This window comes from Xiphophorus hellerii, chromosome 20 (genome assembly GCF_003331165.1).
Source record: "Xiphophorus hellerii strain 12219 chromosome 20, Xiphophorus_hellerii-4.1, whole genome shotgun sequence".
Taxonomy (NCBI): domain Eukaryota; kingdom Metazoa; phylum Chordata; class Actinopteri; order Cyprinodontiformes; family Poeciliidae; genus Xiphophorus; species Xiphophorus hellerii.
The window spans coordinates 15,926,868-15,948,055 of record NC_045691.1 but is presented as its reverse complement, the minus strand read 5'-3'; the positions used below and the strand labels follow the sequence as shown (position 1 = coordinate 15,948,055).

At 36.1% G+C, this 21,188-nt stretch overlaps 1 protein-coding gene across 1 annotated transcript in view; it reads right to left on the bottom strand.

Annotated features, from left to right (window-relative positions):
- The window catches only part of ca16b (carbonic anhydrase XVI b), a 155,543-nt gene that overhangs the window by 53,337 nt on the left and 81,018 nt on the right, over nucleotides 1-21,188 (bottom strand). Inside the window, 2 exon segments of the mRNA XM_032549643.1 lie at nucleotides 4,633-4,781; nucleotides 18,663-18,842. Coding sequence (XP_032405534.1) covers nucleotides 4,633-4,781; nucleotides 18,663-18,842 — 329 coding nt within the window.

The window sequence follows — 21,188 nt, the reverse complement described above, 5'->3', positions numbered from 1 at the left end:
AAAGGGAAATTATATTCTTCCTTGCTTGCAAAAAGGACAAAACAGAATTATTAAGCTAACACAAAAACTAAAGCAAAACTAAAGCTGGCAAGCTATGCATTACAGGTCTCTTAGGCAGCTGACCACTGTAGCAGATAACCTGACTAATGAACCAGCTGATATCATCTTGACATACTAGCATTAAAAAAAAACCCTAACATACAGCACAACACTCATTAAAAACTGTTGCTAAACTGAAAGAGGTTTTTGTTGTTGCTTTTTGCAAAGTCAGTGCATAGAGCAGTATTACTATATGTAATAGTCAAAATGTAATTATAGGAATAATTGTTGAAGTTTTGTTTTAAATAAACATTCTTTGGTAATGTTTTACATTTTTGATTATTCTTTTGCAAAAGGTTATTATATCATGGGAATTAGATACCGCATGTTAAGATTATTCTAGTACAAAAATATGTCTTTTGCATTCCTTGTTCATACCAACCTATGTTTCATTATGAGCACAGAATAGCTGATCTGGATCAAAAAACTCTCTTAGCACCTTAACTTTGATAATGCAAACGAGTCCCTCAGCTAATATCTAGTCAAAGTGAGACAAAAGGAGACTTCCACAGTATCATATCACCTGTACTCTCATAAATGTCAAAGTGGTTCATGCAAACACTGTATTATATACCTTTAAACCACCAACACATTTGCTCAATATGCTTACTGCTGCAGCAGTTTATGGGTATTTGCAGAGGGACCATGGTGGGTCGCAGTTTGTTGGATTGACCTCCACATGCACAAGCAAATATTTCAAAATGGAATGTGTAGACCAGAGTAACCAGTAAAGAAGTGCCAGGGGATACAAAAAATATGTGACATTTGCATTAATATTAACAATTTAGACACCAATTTCACTTTATCATTTCACCCCTCTGACATTTATACCTTTTGGTTGTGGTGTTATTGCTGCAATGACTGTGTGTACATTCATACCAGAGGGACGTTTCCCGCCAGCAACCAGCAAGAACGTGTCCTGTATTCTACTCAAATGCAGTTTTAAGCCTATTTTGGGTTGATCAGTGTGTCATAATCTTCAAAATCGTGTACTCATATTTTATTTAAATTAACTGCTCCAAACAGAGATCACAAGCAAAACAAATGGGAAAACTACTTATAGATAATTACTAGTTCTAACCTCTTAACAGAATCCTATGAAATTTAAATTTATCCCAGTTCTATTAGCAGATATAACAAAAAATTGACAGAAGAAATAAACATAATGCTTTCCCAACAGGGTTTTAAAATGTGCATGCATATTATATTAGGTATAATCAAACTACCACTGAGAAAAAAAAGTATAATAGAAGCCAGCTATTTAAACACTCCAAACAAAAGCAGACACACACAATCAAACCAAACTTCTCTTGTTTTAGGTTGGAAGGCAACAGAAAACGTTTGACCCAAGTCATTGTGGTTAAAAGACAACTACCCTCCATACTGGCCAGATATATGTAAACTTATGTATTTGAAGACACTCACAAAAGGTTTCTAAGAAGTGTTAGTGCAAGGTTATTTAGCAAACAGAAATAACTGTGATAATTCTAAATGACCTAAAACAAGAGAAGGTTTGTCTGATTTAATTTCAGACAGTGAAAGAAAAATTGCATGTGCCTTTTTATCTGGTGTATGTAAATATCTGGTTTCAACTGTATTTAAGTTCTGCCAAATAATTGGAGCCTGATTTTCTGAGTTTCCTAGTGAGTTCAGGCTGTGGGCTTTCACATTGTGCTTCAAAGGTTGCTGAATACCAGAGAGGCAGGCCCTGTGAAAAAGCTAGGGTCGCTTCCTGGCCTAGTGTTGGAGGCTCTGCATGCAGGTGTAAATTAAAGTCTCAAAAGGGATGGTGTTGCATGCTCTCTTTCAGTGTTACTTTGACTGAAGCATGACACCGACATTTTCTTACAACCTCAATAAATTGTATCAACTTGTAAAAAAAAGAAGGAAAAGAGCATATGTGTCCTTTAAGCATGTTTGGTCAAGGCTTGCCGTCTTGAAAACTGGCAAAAGCTGACTATTTGAGTCATTCACCCTCCTCCCAGCACTTATGCTTGCTTACTTTCTTCTGCTTGCTTGCTTGCTGACTAGTTTCTATGCAGTCATTTGCAGCATATGGTGTCCAGGTGTTAAAGCTTACTCAGGCTGTTTAGACACATTTCCTATACGGCTATAAAAAGACACATCGCAGAGATCACCATCAAGCGAAATTTAGTTTGTTTCTCTCATACATAAAAATTGTGTGGCTTTTTTTCTCCCCTTCTCCCCTCTCGAAACAAGCTGAGCTATTTAATCCTTGACATCTACCCATTTGCAGGTATGCATTATACGACTAATTTATACCGAGAGAGCAGATTAGCTTTGGAATCCATGCTCCTTCACAGAGAAGTCACTGCAGAAACCTTGGTCTACACACAAAGACAAGCCTTGCAACAAAAATCTACATTTCAGATCTATGAATTATGTACCTGGAGGGCATAATTTTCTTCTTCTCTTTGCTTTTTCTCCCCTCCCATCTTAACAGCAGCCAAATTGGCCATTAAAGTAAATTCCATCATATTATTTAGAAGCACACCATCAAAGGCGCCATATGCACAACAGCTTTATAATGGCTGTATATAATCCAATGCCCTTTAACACTACGCTGAACACAAAATGATGTGGCAAAAATAAATCTAATTACCCAGCCATTCAGCATCAAAAAGCTGTGGCGGAAGAGAAGGCTCCAAAGAAGAGGGCTAAGAACAAACAGAAAGACGCTGCTTGCCTCGTCTTTGGATTTACCATGGACAGGAAGAAAACCAACAATTTCCTGTTTTCATACACTATTAAATGTACACTAATTAATATGATTTTACATAAAATTGTTGAAAAATAAAACAACACGGACTTTAATCCTACTGAATTTAAAATGTATGAGACATATTCAAATTCAATTTAGAAAAGAAATACTACTGTAAATTATATTAAAAAAGAATAAAAGGCAGTTAGAAGTTATTCCCTGAATGACATAAAAAAGAGTGAGATTTGTACTTTAATCCATTATTCAAAATAAATCATAACTGAGGATTCCAGGACTTTATACCCTTTAAATCTCTTTTATAAGAGTTTTTGATGATTTTTGTTGCTTTGCCTTTATTACTGGCAATCTGTTCCCCCGTTTCTCAGTCAGTTGTATACTGCAGCTTGAGTGATTCCTGTAAAAGCCTCCACAGTCTGATAAATTCCCACATCTTTGAAAATTCCACAAACCCAATTTGCAATAAAAACCTTGCACAAAGCAAAAAAAGAAAAAAGTTGTCAAAAAGAAGCGGTAAAGGCTAAGATTTTTTTCACTCATTTCTTTATGAGGTCGTCTTCCAGTAAATTAACTGTAATCTCTCTAAAAATGATTAAATTAGAAATTAAAAATATGTTGCAGTTTATTAACACTTCTCAGAATCCATTAACCAACACAACTCTAAGCAGTCTGAGTATATTGCACTTTTGTTAATATGGATTATCTTTCAGTCTTTCAGCTTTATGCTGTATATTTAATCTTATTTAAATACTTTAGGTCTTAGTACTGGCATACATCAATGATTATTCACAAACTAAATGTTCAGCATGCAAAAATGCTGAACTTTGCTAATGCATTCCAAGTATTTTGAGTTTATACTTTGCATGCTAATACAACATTCACCCTGTTGGATATGGTCTCACCACGGTGGATGCCTACAGCTGACACACAGATTACAGTACCAAACATGTTAAAGGTCACTGGGAGTGCTGGGAACACACATAAGAAAGAACCAGTGAGGAAAATGTGAATTTATTGTATCCATATAAAATCCTGAAGCATTTCTGTCAATAATGATGTCTGCTGGACAGCATTGCATGGAATCAGCCTTCCACATGGATGTGAAGGCTACAGTATTTCTATATTTAAATAGCTGTTTTATTGGATAATACTCAAATTATCTCAAATGATATTTTATTAGATGAACACTTGAAACATGTCACTCTGTATGTATGTGTTTTTTCTTTTTGAGCTGAAATGCTACACTAAGTGAAAATAGTGACATTCTAATTCAATGACACGTACATAGATTAAAAGCATATATTTTGTTTATCCATTTACATAAAAGTGAATTGAAAAACTGACCACAAATAGATTTTTTTCTGCTGTTTGATACAGTCACTCCTCAATCATTTCTGTAAAAATAACCACATTTCTTAGCTACTTCTGTGAAATGGATTTACTTTAAGGTCCCCTAATGGATTTTGTATAAAGTTCAAACATTTGAGTATCTTGGAAAAGAAGTAAAACTGTGAAAGGCATCAGGATATTCTCTCAGTTCTGACACCCCTGAGCTTTTGAGGGTTTAAATACCAACATTTTTAAAGCACCACTGAGTTCACGACTAAAAGGTTTCAGTGAAATCTACACACCAAAACGTGCCTTAACCTTTACTTTAGGGTTCATTAATTAAATAGTTTAGGAGGAGTATTAAGTTATAATCTATTTGAACACCGCACTAACGATTCAGTGCTGACCTTCAGTACTGAACCTTGGACATTTGTCAAACTGTGTGTAGCAACATGACGTTTTACCTCTACGGGGAACCTTCTGCCATTTATGCTGTGCTCTGAGCCTGCTGATCCATTACTCTGGCCCCAGTGAAACTCCATCTTCTCAGCCTTAAAGCGCCCTGGCAGTCCAGCGCCTCTTACAAAGTAGTCATCCTTCAGCAGCACAGCAACTGGAGACAAAGAGGGATGGAGAAATTGAATCAAAGACAGATATTCAAGCACACTTAAAGAAAGGCAGACGAAAGAAAATTATACTGTCGTATTGTGTTTAATTAGCAAATAAGCTCATCCCAGGATAATGGTAGCTTATTTTTGTTTAAACATTTATTTTTCTGAAATAATTTTTACATTTGTATTACAAACAGTGGATCTTTTAAGAGGAAAGAGGAAAAAAAGCCACAATTTGGTATTGTAAGAGTTAGCCTAAACGTCTATATGCTTACGCAACTTGGTTTTTCAGCTTTCTCTATTACTTATTGTTTTCAGTTGAACTACAGGAAAAAGTTCAACATTAAAATATCAACACAAAAATATATATATTTATCAGATTCTAGTTTTATAAGTCACAAAATGTGTGTTTTAACAGGGGTGAGTACTCTTTTCATAGGCACTGTTTTAAATATCCCATTGTTTAAGACCTATGTTGTTGATATTTGATAAAACAATTTATTTTCCAATTTATATATATATATATATATATATATATATATATATATATATATATATATATATATATATATATATAACCACAACATTCACGATCAATCTGCTTTTGTTCCCTGTGCCATTCACGGTATAAATGGCCTAACAAGCTGTTGAATCTCAAATATTCTTGACTTTGTGTGAAGTGAGGACCCATGAGGGCACAAACCCTTGCAGAAATCCAGAAACCTGACATGGTATGTGTCTTTAAGCCTGTGTGAAAAAAATCGTTAAATGCAACATTAGTGGCGTGCACCTCCACAAAGATGCTTGTGATGTGCTATTCAGAGAGCACTAACATGCTTCCCCCCAGTGTCCTTGAAATCCCTGGTTGACTGCGAGAAGTGCAGTGCACAGGTTCAGTCAAAGGCACCATCTCTCTAATTGTTGCACGACTTGTAAGGAAGATACGATGGCATCCAGATGCCTTGTGATCTTTATCCACATGGTAGTTTTTTACAAGGCTGTAATGCAGCTGCTCTGCCTCTGCAGAATAGCAGGCATTTTCACATTTTCTCTCATCTAATATCATTAAGACCCACTGCCTGGTATAAGAACTTTTTCAGAGGATTCATTTTTTCTGTTTTATATATAATTACTTTTTTTTAAACTTCATTTGGTCAAATTTTATGTTACTCCTGAGTGTATTGACATTGTATTTATACAATCACTACATGCAGATAAGTAAGACTTCAAAAATAGTATCCAACAAAGATCATAAGCAAACATACGGTTGACATCTATTAAATTATTCATTGTCATACAGATGACTGCTGGGTAATTATATCTGTGACTCCCAATGCGTGAAAACTTTCCAGGCTTGTAAAATAAAAAAAGAAACACTAATATAACAGGCATGGTTTATTAGATAAACATGGGCACGGGCTAACAAGATATGATGCTAAAAAAAAGTTATGATCTCTTGGTTTTCATAAAATTAGATTTAAAAAATCCACTCACAGCATGCCATCGCTGTTTACATCACAATTCAATATGAGAAGAGACATCAGCGGACGGGAATAGCCTGATCTCTGGACCCAACAGTAAGATAAATATGATTTTCATCTGAACTTGACTCGGAGCCCAGTGCAAGTGCTCCAGACAACACAGAGGACATACTGGAAATGTAGACAAGATGATGAAGATCAGAGATCAGGGAGGGGTGGAATGGAATGGGAAAGTCTATAATGCCTGAGCAAGACCCGCTTTTCAGTCCAAACAGATGATAGCGTTTAATATCCTGTATAAAACCCAGCTATAAACAGAAAACACATTGTGGCAAGCCTGGGGCTGGCTCTTTGAATGTTGACAGTTTCATGCTGGTTAGTGCAAAGACGCATGGAACTATTAAGTTCAAGTCCAAATTGTCCATTTGTGATGCAATTGTAGCTCAATTTTGCTGTGTTTGAACTTGGAATGTTACGCTTTCCACGACTTAGATGACTGAGAACAGGGTTAGGTTAAAAAACAATGGGGGACCGTGACTGAGGGTTGCGTGGAAATCAGTGAGAGTTGGTCACCGTTTGCTGATGGGGGGGTGGTACCTTATATAGCTCCCAAGCACACCACAAAGGGAATCATAGCGGTGATAATCCTGTTGAATTACACTGCTGAGAGTGTTTCCAAATGGGGTTCGACATAATAATAGACACGACATTCTGTTACAGTTTCCCATTACCACAAGCAGCACCTGCAAGCACTTTTACATTAGCACAATTTGACAAAGGTATCAAAAGAATGTGGAAAGACATGGCAAGAAAACAGACAAGAGTCCTTGAGAAGCCATATTTACTCCTTGTATTATGTAGAAAAGCTGTCATAACTTTAGTTTCCTCACTCCCTTCTGAAGAGAAACTGTGAAGGGAAAAAACAAGCATCATGCGGCACTAAAAAAACAATGTTTCTGCAGCCTGGTAGAAGATTTTACTTACTAAAGCTAAAAAGGTGGACAAAGTTCTGACAGAACTGGATAAACTTAAGAGTATGTTTCAAAATGGATCAATCAGTCAAATGGCCATAGGTCTGAATAGGTCAATTTTCTCTTAATCTGAATTGCTCTATTAAGTACAAGTGAAAAGGTGGGAAAAATCTGACTTTCTCCCACCAATTAATTAAATGCAATAAGACCTTTATAACCATTGTTGATATACAAATGTATTAACCAGCTGAAGGTATTGTGGTACACTTTTTTGATTCATTGGAATCAAACCAATCAAGGAACCTTAAGCTCAGTTTTTGTTTTTATGTGAGAGTTCTTGGCTACAATCTGAATTGATAAATCAGAGACATATTAGAATCAGGCAGGAAATTGGCCCAATCAGATATTTAATTTAAAAAGTGAAATAAGTGAGCATATTTTCACCACTGCATAATAGTAAATCGAGATCAGCACTTAAAAAAAAAAAAAAAACACAACTCCTTTTCATCAACATAATGTCCTTGCCACTCTCCCTGAGGTTTCAAATCTCAGTCGCCTTGTAAAGAATATGTAAAAAATAAAAGACTATGAAAATCAAGCCAACTACCCAAATAGTTTAAAGGTAGGCAGGGGTTAAATGTATGGCCTCTAAAATGTCACCAAATACCACATTTGAAAAGTTGTTAATATTGTGATGATTATTGTTATTTGATGTATTGTACAGCTGTAGAAGAGATGCTTAAAAACTGAGAAATTGAAGCTCAAGAGTTTCTGATTTTTTTTCCCCCTGAATCTCAAATATTATAGCTTTTTGGGATCAATAAAGTCACATTAGCTGAGCAGCTTGAGAATTGATACTGATGGAAGAAAACTGAAAGCTCTTTATTTTCATATTGTGAGGAGGAAAGAAAAAGGATAAAAGACATCCTTAGAAATGAAGATAATGCTAATGCTAATATTGCTAACTGCACTAATTGTGCCCTTGGCTTATATACAATGTTAAAGATAGTTTAAAATGTCACTTTTGAAATTACAGCAGGATCTTTTGACTTCAACATGGAACTATTTATGACAGAAGGCTACCTGTAAGGCTTCTGTATAGTTGCAATAAATTAATGAATAATTGAGTCATTTAACACATTTAACTATAAATCAAAACTAATATTTACTTAGAATGAAGAAAAAAATAAACCTTAAAGAGCTATTATACCTGTCTTTGTTAAAGAAGATGGAATTACTGTTTGTAGTTTGTTCAGATACTTCTCTCCCATATTTGGTCTAATACATGACACTTTTATTGTTAGGAAATAATTCAACCAGGAACTACATGACATATCTTGAGCGATGATAACTGTGGCTATAGGAGTGAAATCAAAATCCAATAAAATCAGAAATCAATAAATGTTCCCATTATTCTAAACTGTACATCTATAAAATTATTAGTTGAGGAATTTATTCAAGACCTCAAAGCAAGTCATAGAGAATCATGTGGCCTAATTACAATTGCAATAATGCAGTGGGACTCTAGTTAGCACAGCCACTGAAAATTGATCAGTCTCACATTTAAAAGCTGAATTAAATAAAGCTTTATTTCCGTGGTAATTTATCTGTCAGCTTGCTGTTTCTATTCAGTTTGTTATGTACCTTGTGTTTCAGCTCCCAGGGGATTGCAATGAGAATTTATTTCTACACTGCTTTCTAAATAGTAGAAAAGAAAACCTTTCCACCATTCAGATGCTGACTCAACTGAATACACAACAGTGGCAGCACAACTTTGTATACTTCTGCAATTTGAAAATGAAGGTAAAGTACGTGAAAGAACACAAGTTCAATCTCAATGAAAACTGAGAAAAGAGAATTTATAATGTAAAATATATTAGTCCAAAAAAGCAGTGCATAGCTGTGAGTGAAAGGAAAGTGATCCAATTATTTCTGTCCTCCTCTTCACTCCTTTTCCTTTAATCAGAAGGTGTGGCATTCATGTGTATTTGCCCCCCGTTTACTCAGATGCCCCAAAATATATGTTTTTGTTAACAAACATCAAACAGTCAGGGAATCAGCAAATAGAGTCCTCCTGTGTGTAATTTAATCTCAGGAAGATGCAGCTTTCCTATGAAAGCCTCAGAGGTTTGATAGAGAAGTTTGACAAATACCATCTTGAAAACCAAGGAACACGGGAGACAGATTTGGGAAAAATGTTTTGTAGAGGATTAAAATGGGGTTAGGGTGTAGATCATAAACTTTGAAAATATCAAGCATACTCAAGCAATCAAATAAAAATGGAAAGAATATGGTCCACTGCAAACTTACTAAGACATGGCTATCTACCTAGACTGAAGAGACAGAGAACAAAAAACATTTTAACCAACACACAATATGCTATAGCTAGGAAAAGTAACACTGCAAATCCACATGACAGTGCATTCCTCATAACAAAGTAAGGTGGAGGCCAACAACTTCTCCACAATGAAGCATGGTGGTGGCAGCATCATGAGGTACGGGTGCTTTTCTTCAGCAGAAACAAGAAAGCTGGCAAGAGTTGATTGGAAAATGAAGGGAGCTAAACACAGAAATCCTAAAAGAAAGCAAGAGCTAAAATGGAGTGACTTAAATAAAATTTATGTTATAGCCCAGTTAACACCCCAGTTAATTATTTGATTCTTACTTGAACCAAGTAAGATTGAACGTAAGACTTGAAAAGTGCTATTCACAAATGCTCTTCATTCAGCAATACTGAGCTCAACTATTTTGCAAAAAGGGCTTTAAACACTAGTATTCTTGAAGAGACGTATCCTGAAAGCCCCGGAGCTATTATTGAAGTGAAAGTTGGTTCAACAAAGTATTGAATCAAGACGTGAATACAAATTCACATCAGATTTTTACTTATAAACAGTTTTGAAAAACATGCATCACTTTCCCTCCATTCCACATTTATACAACACTTTTGCAAAAAATTTTTTAAAAGCTCAAAGGGTTTGTGATACTTTTGCAAGGCACTGGAGATACATGATATATATACTGCTCAAAAAAATAAAGGGAACACTTTAAGTGTTAAACACCTGTTTAAGTGTTCCCTGTATTTTTTTGAGCAGTGTATATCATGCATATATATATATATATATATATATATATAATGAAAAGAATGTTAATGCATTTTTTTTTTTTTTTACAAATCATTGTGGTGAACAAAGTCCCCGACTGTAAATGAGCTTCTTCAAGACGTTCGCCTAACAGGAGCAAGCTGGGGTTCAGTGTTTTGCCCGTGGGCACTTCTACATGAGTTCAGTAGGAAATGTGGTCTGATATTATCTCTTTTTAATGTTCACACCAGTATTATGTATGTTTTAATGTTCTGTGTCTCTCGAAACAACATGACCAGGGCGTTTTATAATCCCTCTGCTGTCCTGACTGAGATCAGATGAATCTAGAAGCCTTTTTACCACGTCTACATTTGACATCATTAGCCAGATTATAATTGGTGCTCTGTCGGCTGATCCCTCGCTTTACATGAGGATTTAGTCAGCCTGTGAATGAGGACGGCCCACTTTTAATCATCACACAAAGCAAACCAGGGGGGATTGAGTGTGTGAACAAGAAAACACAGATTGTCAGTAAACACATAGGATAACGGATAAGTTGTGAGGGAAAAAAATGAAAAGAATTTAAAGTAACTCAAACAGATTTACGGATTGGCAGAAGAAAATAGGTGTGATATTTTGATAAACAAAGAGAAGAGAAAAGAAGATTTGAAGAGAGAGGAACCTTGTGTGATGAGGGATGAGCTGAGCTCCTGTCGCGAGGCGAGAAAGAATCTGCCAGAAGTATTAACGTGCCAGCGCTACTTAAGCTAAAGGCCCACAGCATGAAGACGACGAAATGATGCAGGAGATTTTTCAGACTGAAAGCATTAGGTCAGGAAATAACTATCCATCACATTATCATAATTGTGCAACTCCTTTGCAATAGACCAAAAATCCCTGATTCTGCTGTTGTTGAAGCGGGGTAATCCTGTGTGCAACACAAGAAAAACTAGGGAATGGAGATGCTCGCTGGCCTTGGGAGTTTCATTAGGAATGCGGCCCTGGGTGTGTGTGAACCCTCAAACAGCAGAGGAGGAATTAGAAGCTAAGCCAAAAAGACCTTGAATCACAGCCTGTGAAAGATGGGGAGTGTGTGTGAAAGTAAATCCTTGATCAATGCAAATGTCTCTGGAGGCTTTCGAGTCCTGCTGAATTTGGTTTGAAGTTGCCTGAAATTTTACTGAGACGTGTTTTTGTTGAGGAACGCAGTCCGAATGGCAGCTAATCTGCTCGATCTCAAAGCAGGCCAAGGCACAAGGGAACGTCATGTAATCAATCGCAATGAACTTTTTAAGATCTGTTCACACAGCTCTTAATTACAAAGCTGACTTTTAAATAGTGTGAGTGATGTTAATGCCCCTTTTGTGACAGATTTGAACAACTCAATTCTGGCACACTCCCAAGAGGCTTTGGTGATCTGGGGTTAGGAAAACATAAGACTTTCAAACCACAGAAACCTTTTTAGCTCATGTAACTTTCAAAGCCTTTTCCCGTTTGTTCATAAGGTTCTAGAGGGACTTTTTTCATTATGGACTCTTACCTCAGAATGGAAGCTATCATAATGCAACTGTACTATGACTGGTCGAAACACCAGTGTCCTCATGTAAGAGTTTTGAGGGTGACAGTTAAAGGGCTAATTAGCTGATCTGGATGTGGCATCATCAGTTCCCATTTATTCTAATTTTCTGAGACACTGAATGTTGGATTTTTACAAGAAATAATGTCTTGGAAAAGCTCCCTATGTGTGATGATTACATAAGGATATATTTCACTTTCTGATATGACTTACAAAAAACAGTGCTTCTTTTAAGCAATATTCTCATTTTTTAAGTATGTACTGGAAAAAATTTATTGTAGGTTGGTTCAGAGTCGAGTCGAGAGTACACAAGGTTTTATATTGTGGCTTCAGTCAAGAATTGAATTGAATTTCTTCAAGTCTAAGACACAAACACATGTGCACAATGTTTTTCCTGAGCATATGGGTTACCAATAATGCAGAAAACTTTGAAAACGCCAATGAAATGTCAGCAATGCAATAAAATAAAATAACAAAAACAGACCTTGACAAAAGAGCTGGGTTTATGTGTTTAAATTTAATGCTGAGGTTTTGTGATTTTTATCCAATTGATAAAATTGGAGATGAAGTAAGGGATACCTGAAGGCCGTTACTTCATCTCAACATTCGTATCTGTGGTATGAATGCAAGAAGAAGAAAAAATCTTTCAAAAATGCACCTTAAACCCTTGGAGGGCTCTTAGGATTGCCTGGTTTGAAAAAGTTATAACACAAAAGATTTCTACCAAAGAAATATATGAAACTTTGAAAATTAATGACACACGTAATTTAAAGGTGATCGACTTTCATCTACATCTTTCTCTTTTGGCTTTAACTGGGATTGTGCACAGCCTTGTCTTGTTGCTGGGTTTCCTGACTCAAAACTTTACTGTTTTTTATCAGTCTTTCATCGTTCGGTTCTTAGCCTCAGCAGGCAACAGTTTTCTGAGAAAAAGCTGTAACATGCAACAGCACTCTGCAGGATTGTCCCCAAATGGGAAAGAGACACAGTTGGTGGCGGGCTGGTGAACATGACGGCTCCTGAGAGCAAGACATTTCCTTTAGGACATCAAAAACAAGTCAGGTCAAGTTATACATCAGCTTCAACCTCAGGCACCGCTACTGAGGAGGAGGAATCAATTTCCCAGGATGTACAGGGATGCTGAAGATGTGTAAGTACAGATAGAAAGCTAAGATTTTAAAATACAATCAGGAATACAGATCAGATAGAAACATATGAATTACGTCATCCTACTTTTTTGAATGTATATCCTTTTAAAATAGATAGTCAAGAAACCCAGGAACATGAACTCACAATGCCATGACATCATATTGATGATATTGATAGGAAAAAGAAAACAGCATGAGGCAGGAAAATGCAGCAGGCTAAGTACAGCTGCATAAGACATCAGTGGTGTAAGATAAATGGGAGCCCATTAGTGCTGAGCTTACAGCACTACCTCAACCACAAACTGATGGCCAGAGTGCTTAGATACACTAATGTTTCACATTATCCTTAAAAACAAGAGATTCTCTGAGAACTCAGCTGATGATCAGAATCAGACAATTTTACACATGACCAGCTCTGGCTAGTGGTCAGCTAGTTAGAAACTAAAAATCAGATTTCTTTATTTCTTTTTTTTTGGTGAGCCCAGAGGACATTGTACCGTTAACCGGCTTTTTCTAATAACAACAAATTAGAAAAAAGAAAAAAAAGTATTTTCTACTATCATTTATGTAGAAAAAAATGGTTTCTACATACTGCTACTACTGCTAATACGTACTACTACTGTTAAGCAGAGAGTGAGACTTCAAGCCAATTTATTATTAATTTCTAAATGTTACAAAAAATTGGGGCTGTGCAACACTTAGTCTGAATAGTGACATAATATCAGTTACAATTAATTCATATGTTCTCAATTCTTTTCTTTCTTTTACATTATTGCAATTTCACCAACTCTTATTCTTAACTCGTAACTCTTAAAGTGTGCATAAAATGCAGTTAGACATCATACAAGTGGACAAATACATTAGGCAACTTGAAATATATCCAGCTAAACACTGCATAAAATGTGCAATAAATGATTGTTCATGATGGAAAATGATTCCATTTTCCATTTACTGCAGCTCCTTCATAGCTGCAATAAATGTATGAATCATTCTTGCCAACTTCTCAGAAAGAAAAGTAGCCATTTGCTGTCTCAAATGTTGCAAGAAGTTGCTAGATAAAGTCACTGAGTAATTTTCATTTTTGGTCATGTGTGATTAGGGAAGTAAAAGAAAGAAATACTCTAAATATTTAGAACTACAAATACACTGTATGAAATCATTTAATAATGTCAATTTAGTAATGTAAATACTTTGCCTGAACCCACAAAAATCTAATTTAACCAAAAGACACTTCATACACAGTGAAAGAGGTGAGTGACTGACTGAGGCAGGGATTTATTTGAGTGTGACAGCTTTTGGGGAGGAGGAGGGGCCTTGGGACATTAGGCAACATAATAAATTATTTTTCAAAATATTTACATTCTGTGTAAATCAGAGCAGGATCACTGGTAGCTTTGCGCGTGTGAAGTAATTGATATGTAGAAACAAAATGGAGTGGGCCTTCTCTCTGCCCTGACAGCAGGCTGGGTTTGCTACAAAACACAGCTGCCGTCAGATAAACCACCTGCAAGTTCTTCAGAAGTGGGAGGGGCTCAAGGCAGCACTAAATGCTTGCTGTAACTGCAGTAGGATTGGATGTTGTTGCCAAATTCTCCATTAACACCAAAAAAAGTTACTAAATTTGTCGCTTGCTTAAACGTTATTTAAAAAAAAAAATCAATAAAATCGCTAAGTTGTCAACAGTGCATATAGCAGTAATTTGTTTTTTTTTCATATAATTTAGACACAACTGTTATTTTTATTGGAACTTGACGGAACAAAAAGGAATATATTGTGCATTACATTTTCAGATGCACAAAAAAAGGTTTTTATCTTTCTTTGAATAACCCACTGTTAGGTGTAAAACAAAGAGTAAAGCAAAATAATGTGGAAAAACACTAAAAGTTGCCAATAACTGCAGAAGCATGGTGCAGTTGATGCATGTCACTGTGGAAATATACAAACTCATATTCATGGAGAGACTTTTTACACCAAAGAAAAAAATTCTTAATGGTGGAAATTGTATGTGCTGGAGGCAGAAGTGGAATTTCAAAGTCCAACACCTGGCATATTTTTTTGGATTTTACAAAAATAAGATAATATTGAATTGAAATGCATAAAAATATTGAAAGTATTTTATTTTTTTTTATACCTTTATAATTCATCACCCTTGTTCTATGTAACGGAAATTTTACCGAACAACACAAAATATTTGAACAGAATCTTAATCACTGCCTGTAAAAAAAACAATCACCAGATGCTGGCACTGTGTGGAATGTGTTGTTTAAAACTATCAGATGAAAAGATCAATATTCAATCTGCTTACAGGCCAAGTTTACAATTTTATGGTCAAAATTGGTAGCCTTCTTAATAAAACACAAAATGCAAGAACACCACACTGAATATTAATAAAATATGGTCGTAAAGAGTTGGTTCATTTTTCAGACAGTGTTTAATTACTAACTATTTAAATTAATTTTGGTTATATACTGTATAATTAATGTCCATTCAGACATTCTTTTTTTGCCATTTTTGTTGTTTTCTCCTTTCTGTGTGTTGCTAAAAATTGAAATACTGAAATTTAAGGAATTTTGAAAATGATGACAGACTGGAACCGTGACCTTGAGACGATGTACATAAAGCTTTTATAATCTTTACAATGTTTCAAAAATAAATAACATCAAAACCACTTTTCCTGCAGTATGAAGGGGAAAAAATCCTCCTTTACCCAGACTTCTACATGTGACAAAATGTAGTGCATGATCATCTTCATTTTAGGTGACAACAACTTTAAAAAATAGCCACTGTGCTGTAGAAAATACACCCCAGAAGCAGGCCACCTATATAACAAATTATTTCAGGGTAGTCGAGACCACAGATACGATCTGCTATAGATGTTTGGCGATACCAGAGTGGAGCAGTAATGTGACAGGAAATTAACCTGCAGAGACCGCATAGCATTCAGCTGATTCAGTTAGGCTATACATAATTTCAGGTCATGTAGTCTGGCTTCGTAAGTAAAATGGAATAAGAGAATTAGAAATGTCACAGTTATGGTTAAGGTGTCCTGCAACTGGAGCAATGGGATGGGTTGGCAGGTTGATTAACTCTTATTTTTGTAGACTGACCTTCATACAGTAATGGGTCACGTGTGTGTAGAAGTGCACTGCTGTATAATGAGTAGCCTACATCACGATCCACAATTCTCATGCAGATAGATAGTTGTAACATGAAAAGTGCTGTGAAAAACTATTTGCCTTCCTTACAGCAAAATGGCAAACAAAAGATAAAAAATACACTCTTCTCTTCAGTCGAACTAAAAGTGAATCAATTTCAAAATACGGTGATGTGAATTTGTTGCATGTTAAGTTGACCTTTTCAAAAAGCTATTGCTCTGCATCATTTTGTAGTAATGCGACACCACTTTCCTGACTTTCACGGTACTTAGAGCCATTTAAATCTCCCTCTTGTAGCGCATGTTCCCAAGTCATCTCACTTCTGACTTTGTAAATAATCAGCCCGCTGCATTGCTGGGCTGTGTCAGTGGCCTTGGTTGTCATGGAGGCTAACAACTCTCATTATGATCAAACGCAAAGATGACACTGCTCTGAGAGAAACGGTGCCAAAAGCAGACAGATCAATTAGGGTCAGAGTTTTCAAACCAGTGGTCCACGGATTTGTTGAATTAAAGAAAAGAAAATGGGGCAGTGATTTGAAGTAGCAGCTAATTGAGTGAGATTCCAAATGTGTCCGTAAACAAGGTTTGCAAGCTGCATACAAAGAGAGGAAACAAGCAAAGGGCGAGGACAATGAATGCAATAATAAAGGGATAAAAACAACTCATAAGCCTCTTTCAGTCACACAAATCACATAGCAACTGAATGTGTCTGTGTCTCACTAAATGAGCATAATTGTCCTTTTCTGCAACATGCTGTTACAGAAATTTGACTAGGTCTGAAGTAATAACATCTATTTTCAAAATAGTCAAATATGCTGCAGTCAAGTACCGTATTTTCCGGACTATAGAGCGCACTATACTATAAGCCGCAAGCTACAAATTTAAAAAAAAAACAAAAAAAAGACAGAAAAAAAAAAACAGGAAACATAAGCCGCTGGTAACTCCGCCGCTCTCGGTTTTCCATAAGGATGCAGCAGAGGGCAGCAGAGGGCTGCGTCCTTAAGTAAACCTGCTGGATTTATTAAGGACGCAGCCCTCCGTTTCCAAAGCCGAACCATGCTTTCGTTCACGTCGAGTTTACGGCTCTATTTCCCTCCTGTACTGCCAGATCAATAGCCCTCAACTTAAAAGCTGCATCACATGAGTTTGAAGAAATTTCTCGGTTGTGCCTGCTGCTGGCATGTGCTTGTTCTAATTGAAAATTAGCAGCTTTCTTCATTTCCAATGATTCACTTCCTGCTAAAGAGCCCCCTGGCGGTTGAAGAAAAATCCACAGAAAAGCCGCACCGGGCTATAAACCTCATGGTTCAAAGAGTAGGAAAAAAGTAGCGGCTGTAGTCAGGAAAATACGGTAGATATGGAAGAAAGTAAGATGAGGTCTAATGCGCAAATGCATTAGCAGGAACGACCAATAAGCTTGAAGGTCATAGCAGTACCAATTCATACGTGGTTATCCAAAAATATGAGTCGTGCAAAAAACAAGAACACAAGCGTTACATTTGTGATTGTGTATCATGACTATACTTCCTGTTTATTCTTCTGCTAAAAAATTGAGAGGAGCAGATTTGTAGGCAAGTAGGACTTATGGGACATCATAAAGAAAATCAGCTAAAGGGAGTCTAAAGTTAGCAAGTTACAGATCTTTCTTTGCAGTGGTGGAGAGGTTCACAGACGTGACACTTTAACCCACATTTCACCTCAACATAAACTGTCTACTGAGTGTTATTTTGCTCTTTCAAGGTATGTTAACACGTCATTAATTCATACCATCAAATTCACATTTTTATGTAGTTAATGTTCATCATTAAACCCTATAACTACTTATGAATATTTGAATAAACAGGAATAAAAATAAATTAATCGTTATAATCCTTCATTTTTATAGTTTTTGAGGAGTTATTTTGTGAAAGATGTTTTTATTTTAAATAAAGAATAAAATCTATTTGGCAATTTCTGGCAGCCTTTGAAGATGAATGGGCAAAATTAAGGGTTAGTTTGTGCAAAGGCAGTGGTGAAGTAATAAATGTCAAAGTCACATACATGTCAAATTTTTTTAACGAACAATAATTTAACAATGGTCATAAAAATGAACTACATTGTTTTAATATCTTTGCAGAGATACCTGTCTTCATTTCAAAATAAAATAAAAAAAACTTACTGGTTAAACTTAAATAATTTAAAACTTAAAATTGCCAGGTATAACTTGAAACATTTTTAACTTCATAAATGTTCTATTAGATGTAAATGTAGAAGTTAAAAGCACCTTAAGTGCAGTCTGTGGTTTAATGATTTCATTGGCCAACAACAATGTATTGGCCTGTAAGCTTTCCTGGATCTGGACCCCTAAATGAACAAGGGTTTCCAGAATAATTTCTTTTTAACAGTTTCTTGATAAAATGGATTCAATTTAAAATAATTTATACTACTGTTTATTTGCTCATAATCATTATTGATCATTAGAGATCCCCACCTGTCTTTCCAGTGTTTTTCATGGTGGTCTGGTTGGATGACTCTATGTTGAACTTGTCGAGCTCCAGCATCTGGTATTCGTCCAGCACCAGAGCTTGTTCATCTACAATATCCACAGGAGACTGGTCCTTTGCAGCACACTCTGGGTAAGAAGCTGCCCAGCCTCGAGGCCCATGGCTTCCTGCAGAATAAAAAGGAGACACAAAATGATATAGACTATCCACAAGTTAGGCTAATGGAGACTAGTTACCTCTAATAGAATCAACTCTAAATTGCTGCTGCAGCCGTCTACAGGGCGATGAAGGCAACATGGTGAAGAAACAGTCAAATGGTACTTTATGTTAGTTATGCTGAGATTACAAAGAAAACACATCAACTGAGTGTTGATAATCCTAGTCTAGATTACCCATATAAAGGAATATCTTTGTGACAACCCCTAAAACTAAGGTAGAAAACCAAGTTAATGCACATTCCTTTAAGTTGTTTTAAAAATTAAATAAACATTAATCAATAACTTTTCTAACTTCATATTAATGGTTCATGGATGTTATATGCAGCTGAATAACTTCCTGTACAATCCCTATTCACTCTCTGCTCTTTTAATCCTCTATCCCCTACAGTGGCACTTCAACAAAGGAATAATCCACAACCGACAGGGGTCCCCTTGATCTCTTCCAGGCTACAATTGGCCAACGCAACAACAAAAGCTGAGGGATCAGGGGAACAAGAAGGCATGCGTGGATTTCAACTTTTCTGGGTTAACACAATATTCATGATCTCATTCCCTACAGATATAGGACAACTTTGCCATGAGCTCATAAAAGAGATATGAGAACTCCCAGTCACAAAAAAAGGGGGAATCAAGGATGGCTTTATGTCTTGCTATGTATAAACACCTTGCAGCTAAACAGAATGTGCCCGACTCCTTCAAAGAGACAATGTGATCCAGGATTATTTTGAAACATGCAGATTTTCACCACTTCAACCAGAGAACAGCACACACTGGATGGGGAGTGAATGTATACACACATATCTCGTAAGGTTCTTTATAATTCAGTGAAATACTTACTAAGGAGATTAATTAAGAAAATTAATCAAACACTACCACCAGAAAATATTCGCACCTACTTATTTTTTCACCTTTTGCCACATTTTAGAGTTCTCCTAAAATATATTGGAGTATGTTTTTTTTTTGTTTTTTTTTCTCAAAAATATACTCTGCTGGACTCTGAATAACTGAATATAGGAGACTGGTATAACTTTTTGATTTAACAATTCACTGCGTTAACCTACTTCAACAAGAAGAGGATGAGTTTCAGGAAGGAAATCATGTGATGTCATGGGAAGTTAAAAACACTAAAGGTAGGCAAAAGAAGTTCTCTCAACGCTGCATCAAGAGAGGATCTCCTCTTGGACCCGTCATTCATGTGGATGAGGTCAACGACAAAGGGTGCCGCCTGCCTTTCTTCTTTCATTTTAGTTTTTTGTTTCAAAGGCTTTTTCCAGCTCTGGTGGCTTTTATTTGACAATTATCAGACAGGAAAGTAGGTTGTGAGAGAGGGGGAAGACATGCAGCAAAGGTCAACAGGCCGGGACTCGGTTCTGTTGCAGACCAAGACCTCCGAACATGGGTCACATGCTTTACTCCTGCACAATCGCTGCAGGAGTAAAGTAAAGTAACTTTTGATCCAGGACCTCTGGATCCAAAGCTCTTCAGTACAATCCTTGGTCTTCAAACATGTACAGCTCTGGAAAAAAATTAAGAGACCACTTTATATGATCAGTTTCTCAGATTTTACTTTATATTTTTGAGTAAAATGAACATTGTTCTTTTATTCTATGAACTACTGTCAACATGTCTCCAAAATTCCAAGCAATTTTTTTTTAACTTATTTGCAGAACATGAGAAATGGTCAAAATCACAAAAAAGATGCAGTGCTTCTAGAACTCAAATAATGCCAAGAAAACAAGTTCATATTCATTTAGAAGCAACAATCCTAAGGTTTTAACTCAGGAAGAGTTCAGAAATCCATATCTGGTGGAATAATCACAAGGTTTTCAATTGGGTTCAGTGCAGTGACCTCATTTTTTTCAAGAGCTGTATGTCTCTGCTGAACTGTGACACCATTGCATCGTTTTATTGATTTTTTTTAATCTATTTTTACCTATTTTCTTTACAGTTTTTACTTTCAGTAGTTTTAGTTTAATCATTTTATGAATGCCTGACTTTATGTAGACCTGTGCCTGAACTCACTCCTTTGTTATGTTGGGTGTGTGCTTCAGAACACTAAAGTTGAAAGATAAATCACTGCCTTAGTTTTGGTTAGTATGGACATGCGCTGCCACCACCCTGCTTTACAGTAGAGATGGTGTTAGCTAGAGTAGCTGTCTCCAATTTTCCCAAGACATGATACTTGGGAATTTGTATTTTGGATTCACCGAACGAGAGGATTTTGTTTCAATTTGTTTGACAATCTCTAAGGAGCTTTATAGCAGGAGTTACATTTTTAGCATTGGAGAAAAGGAT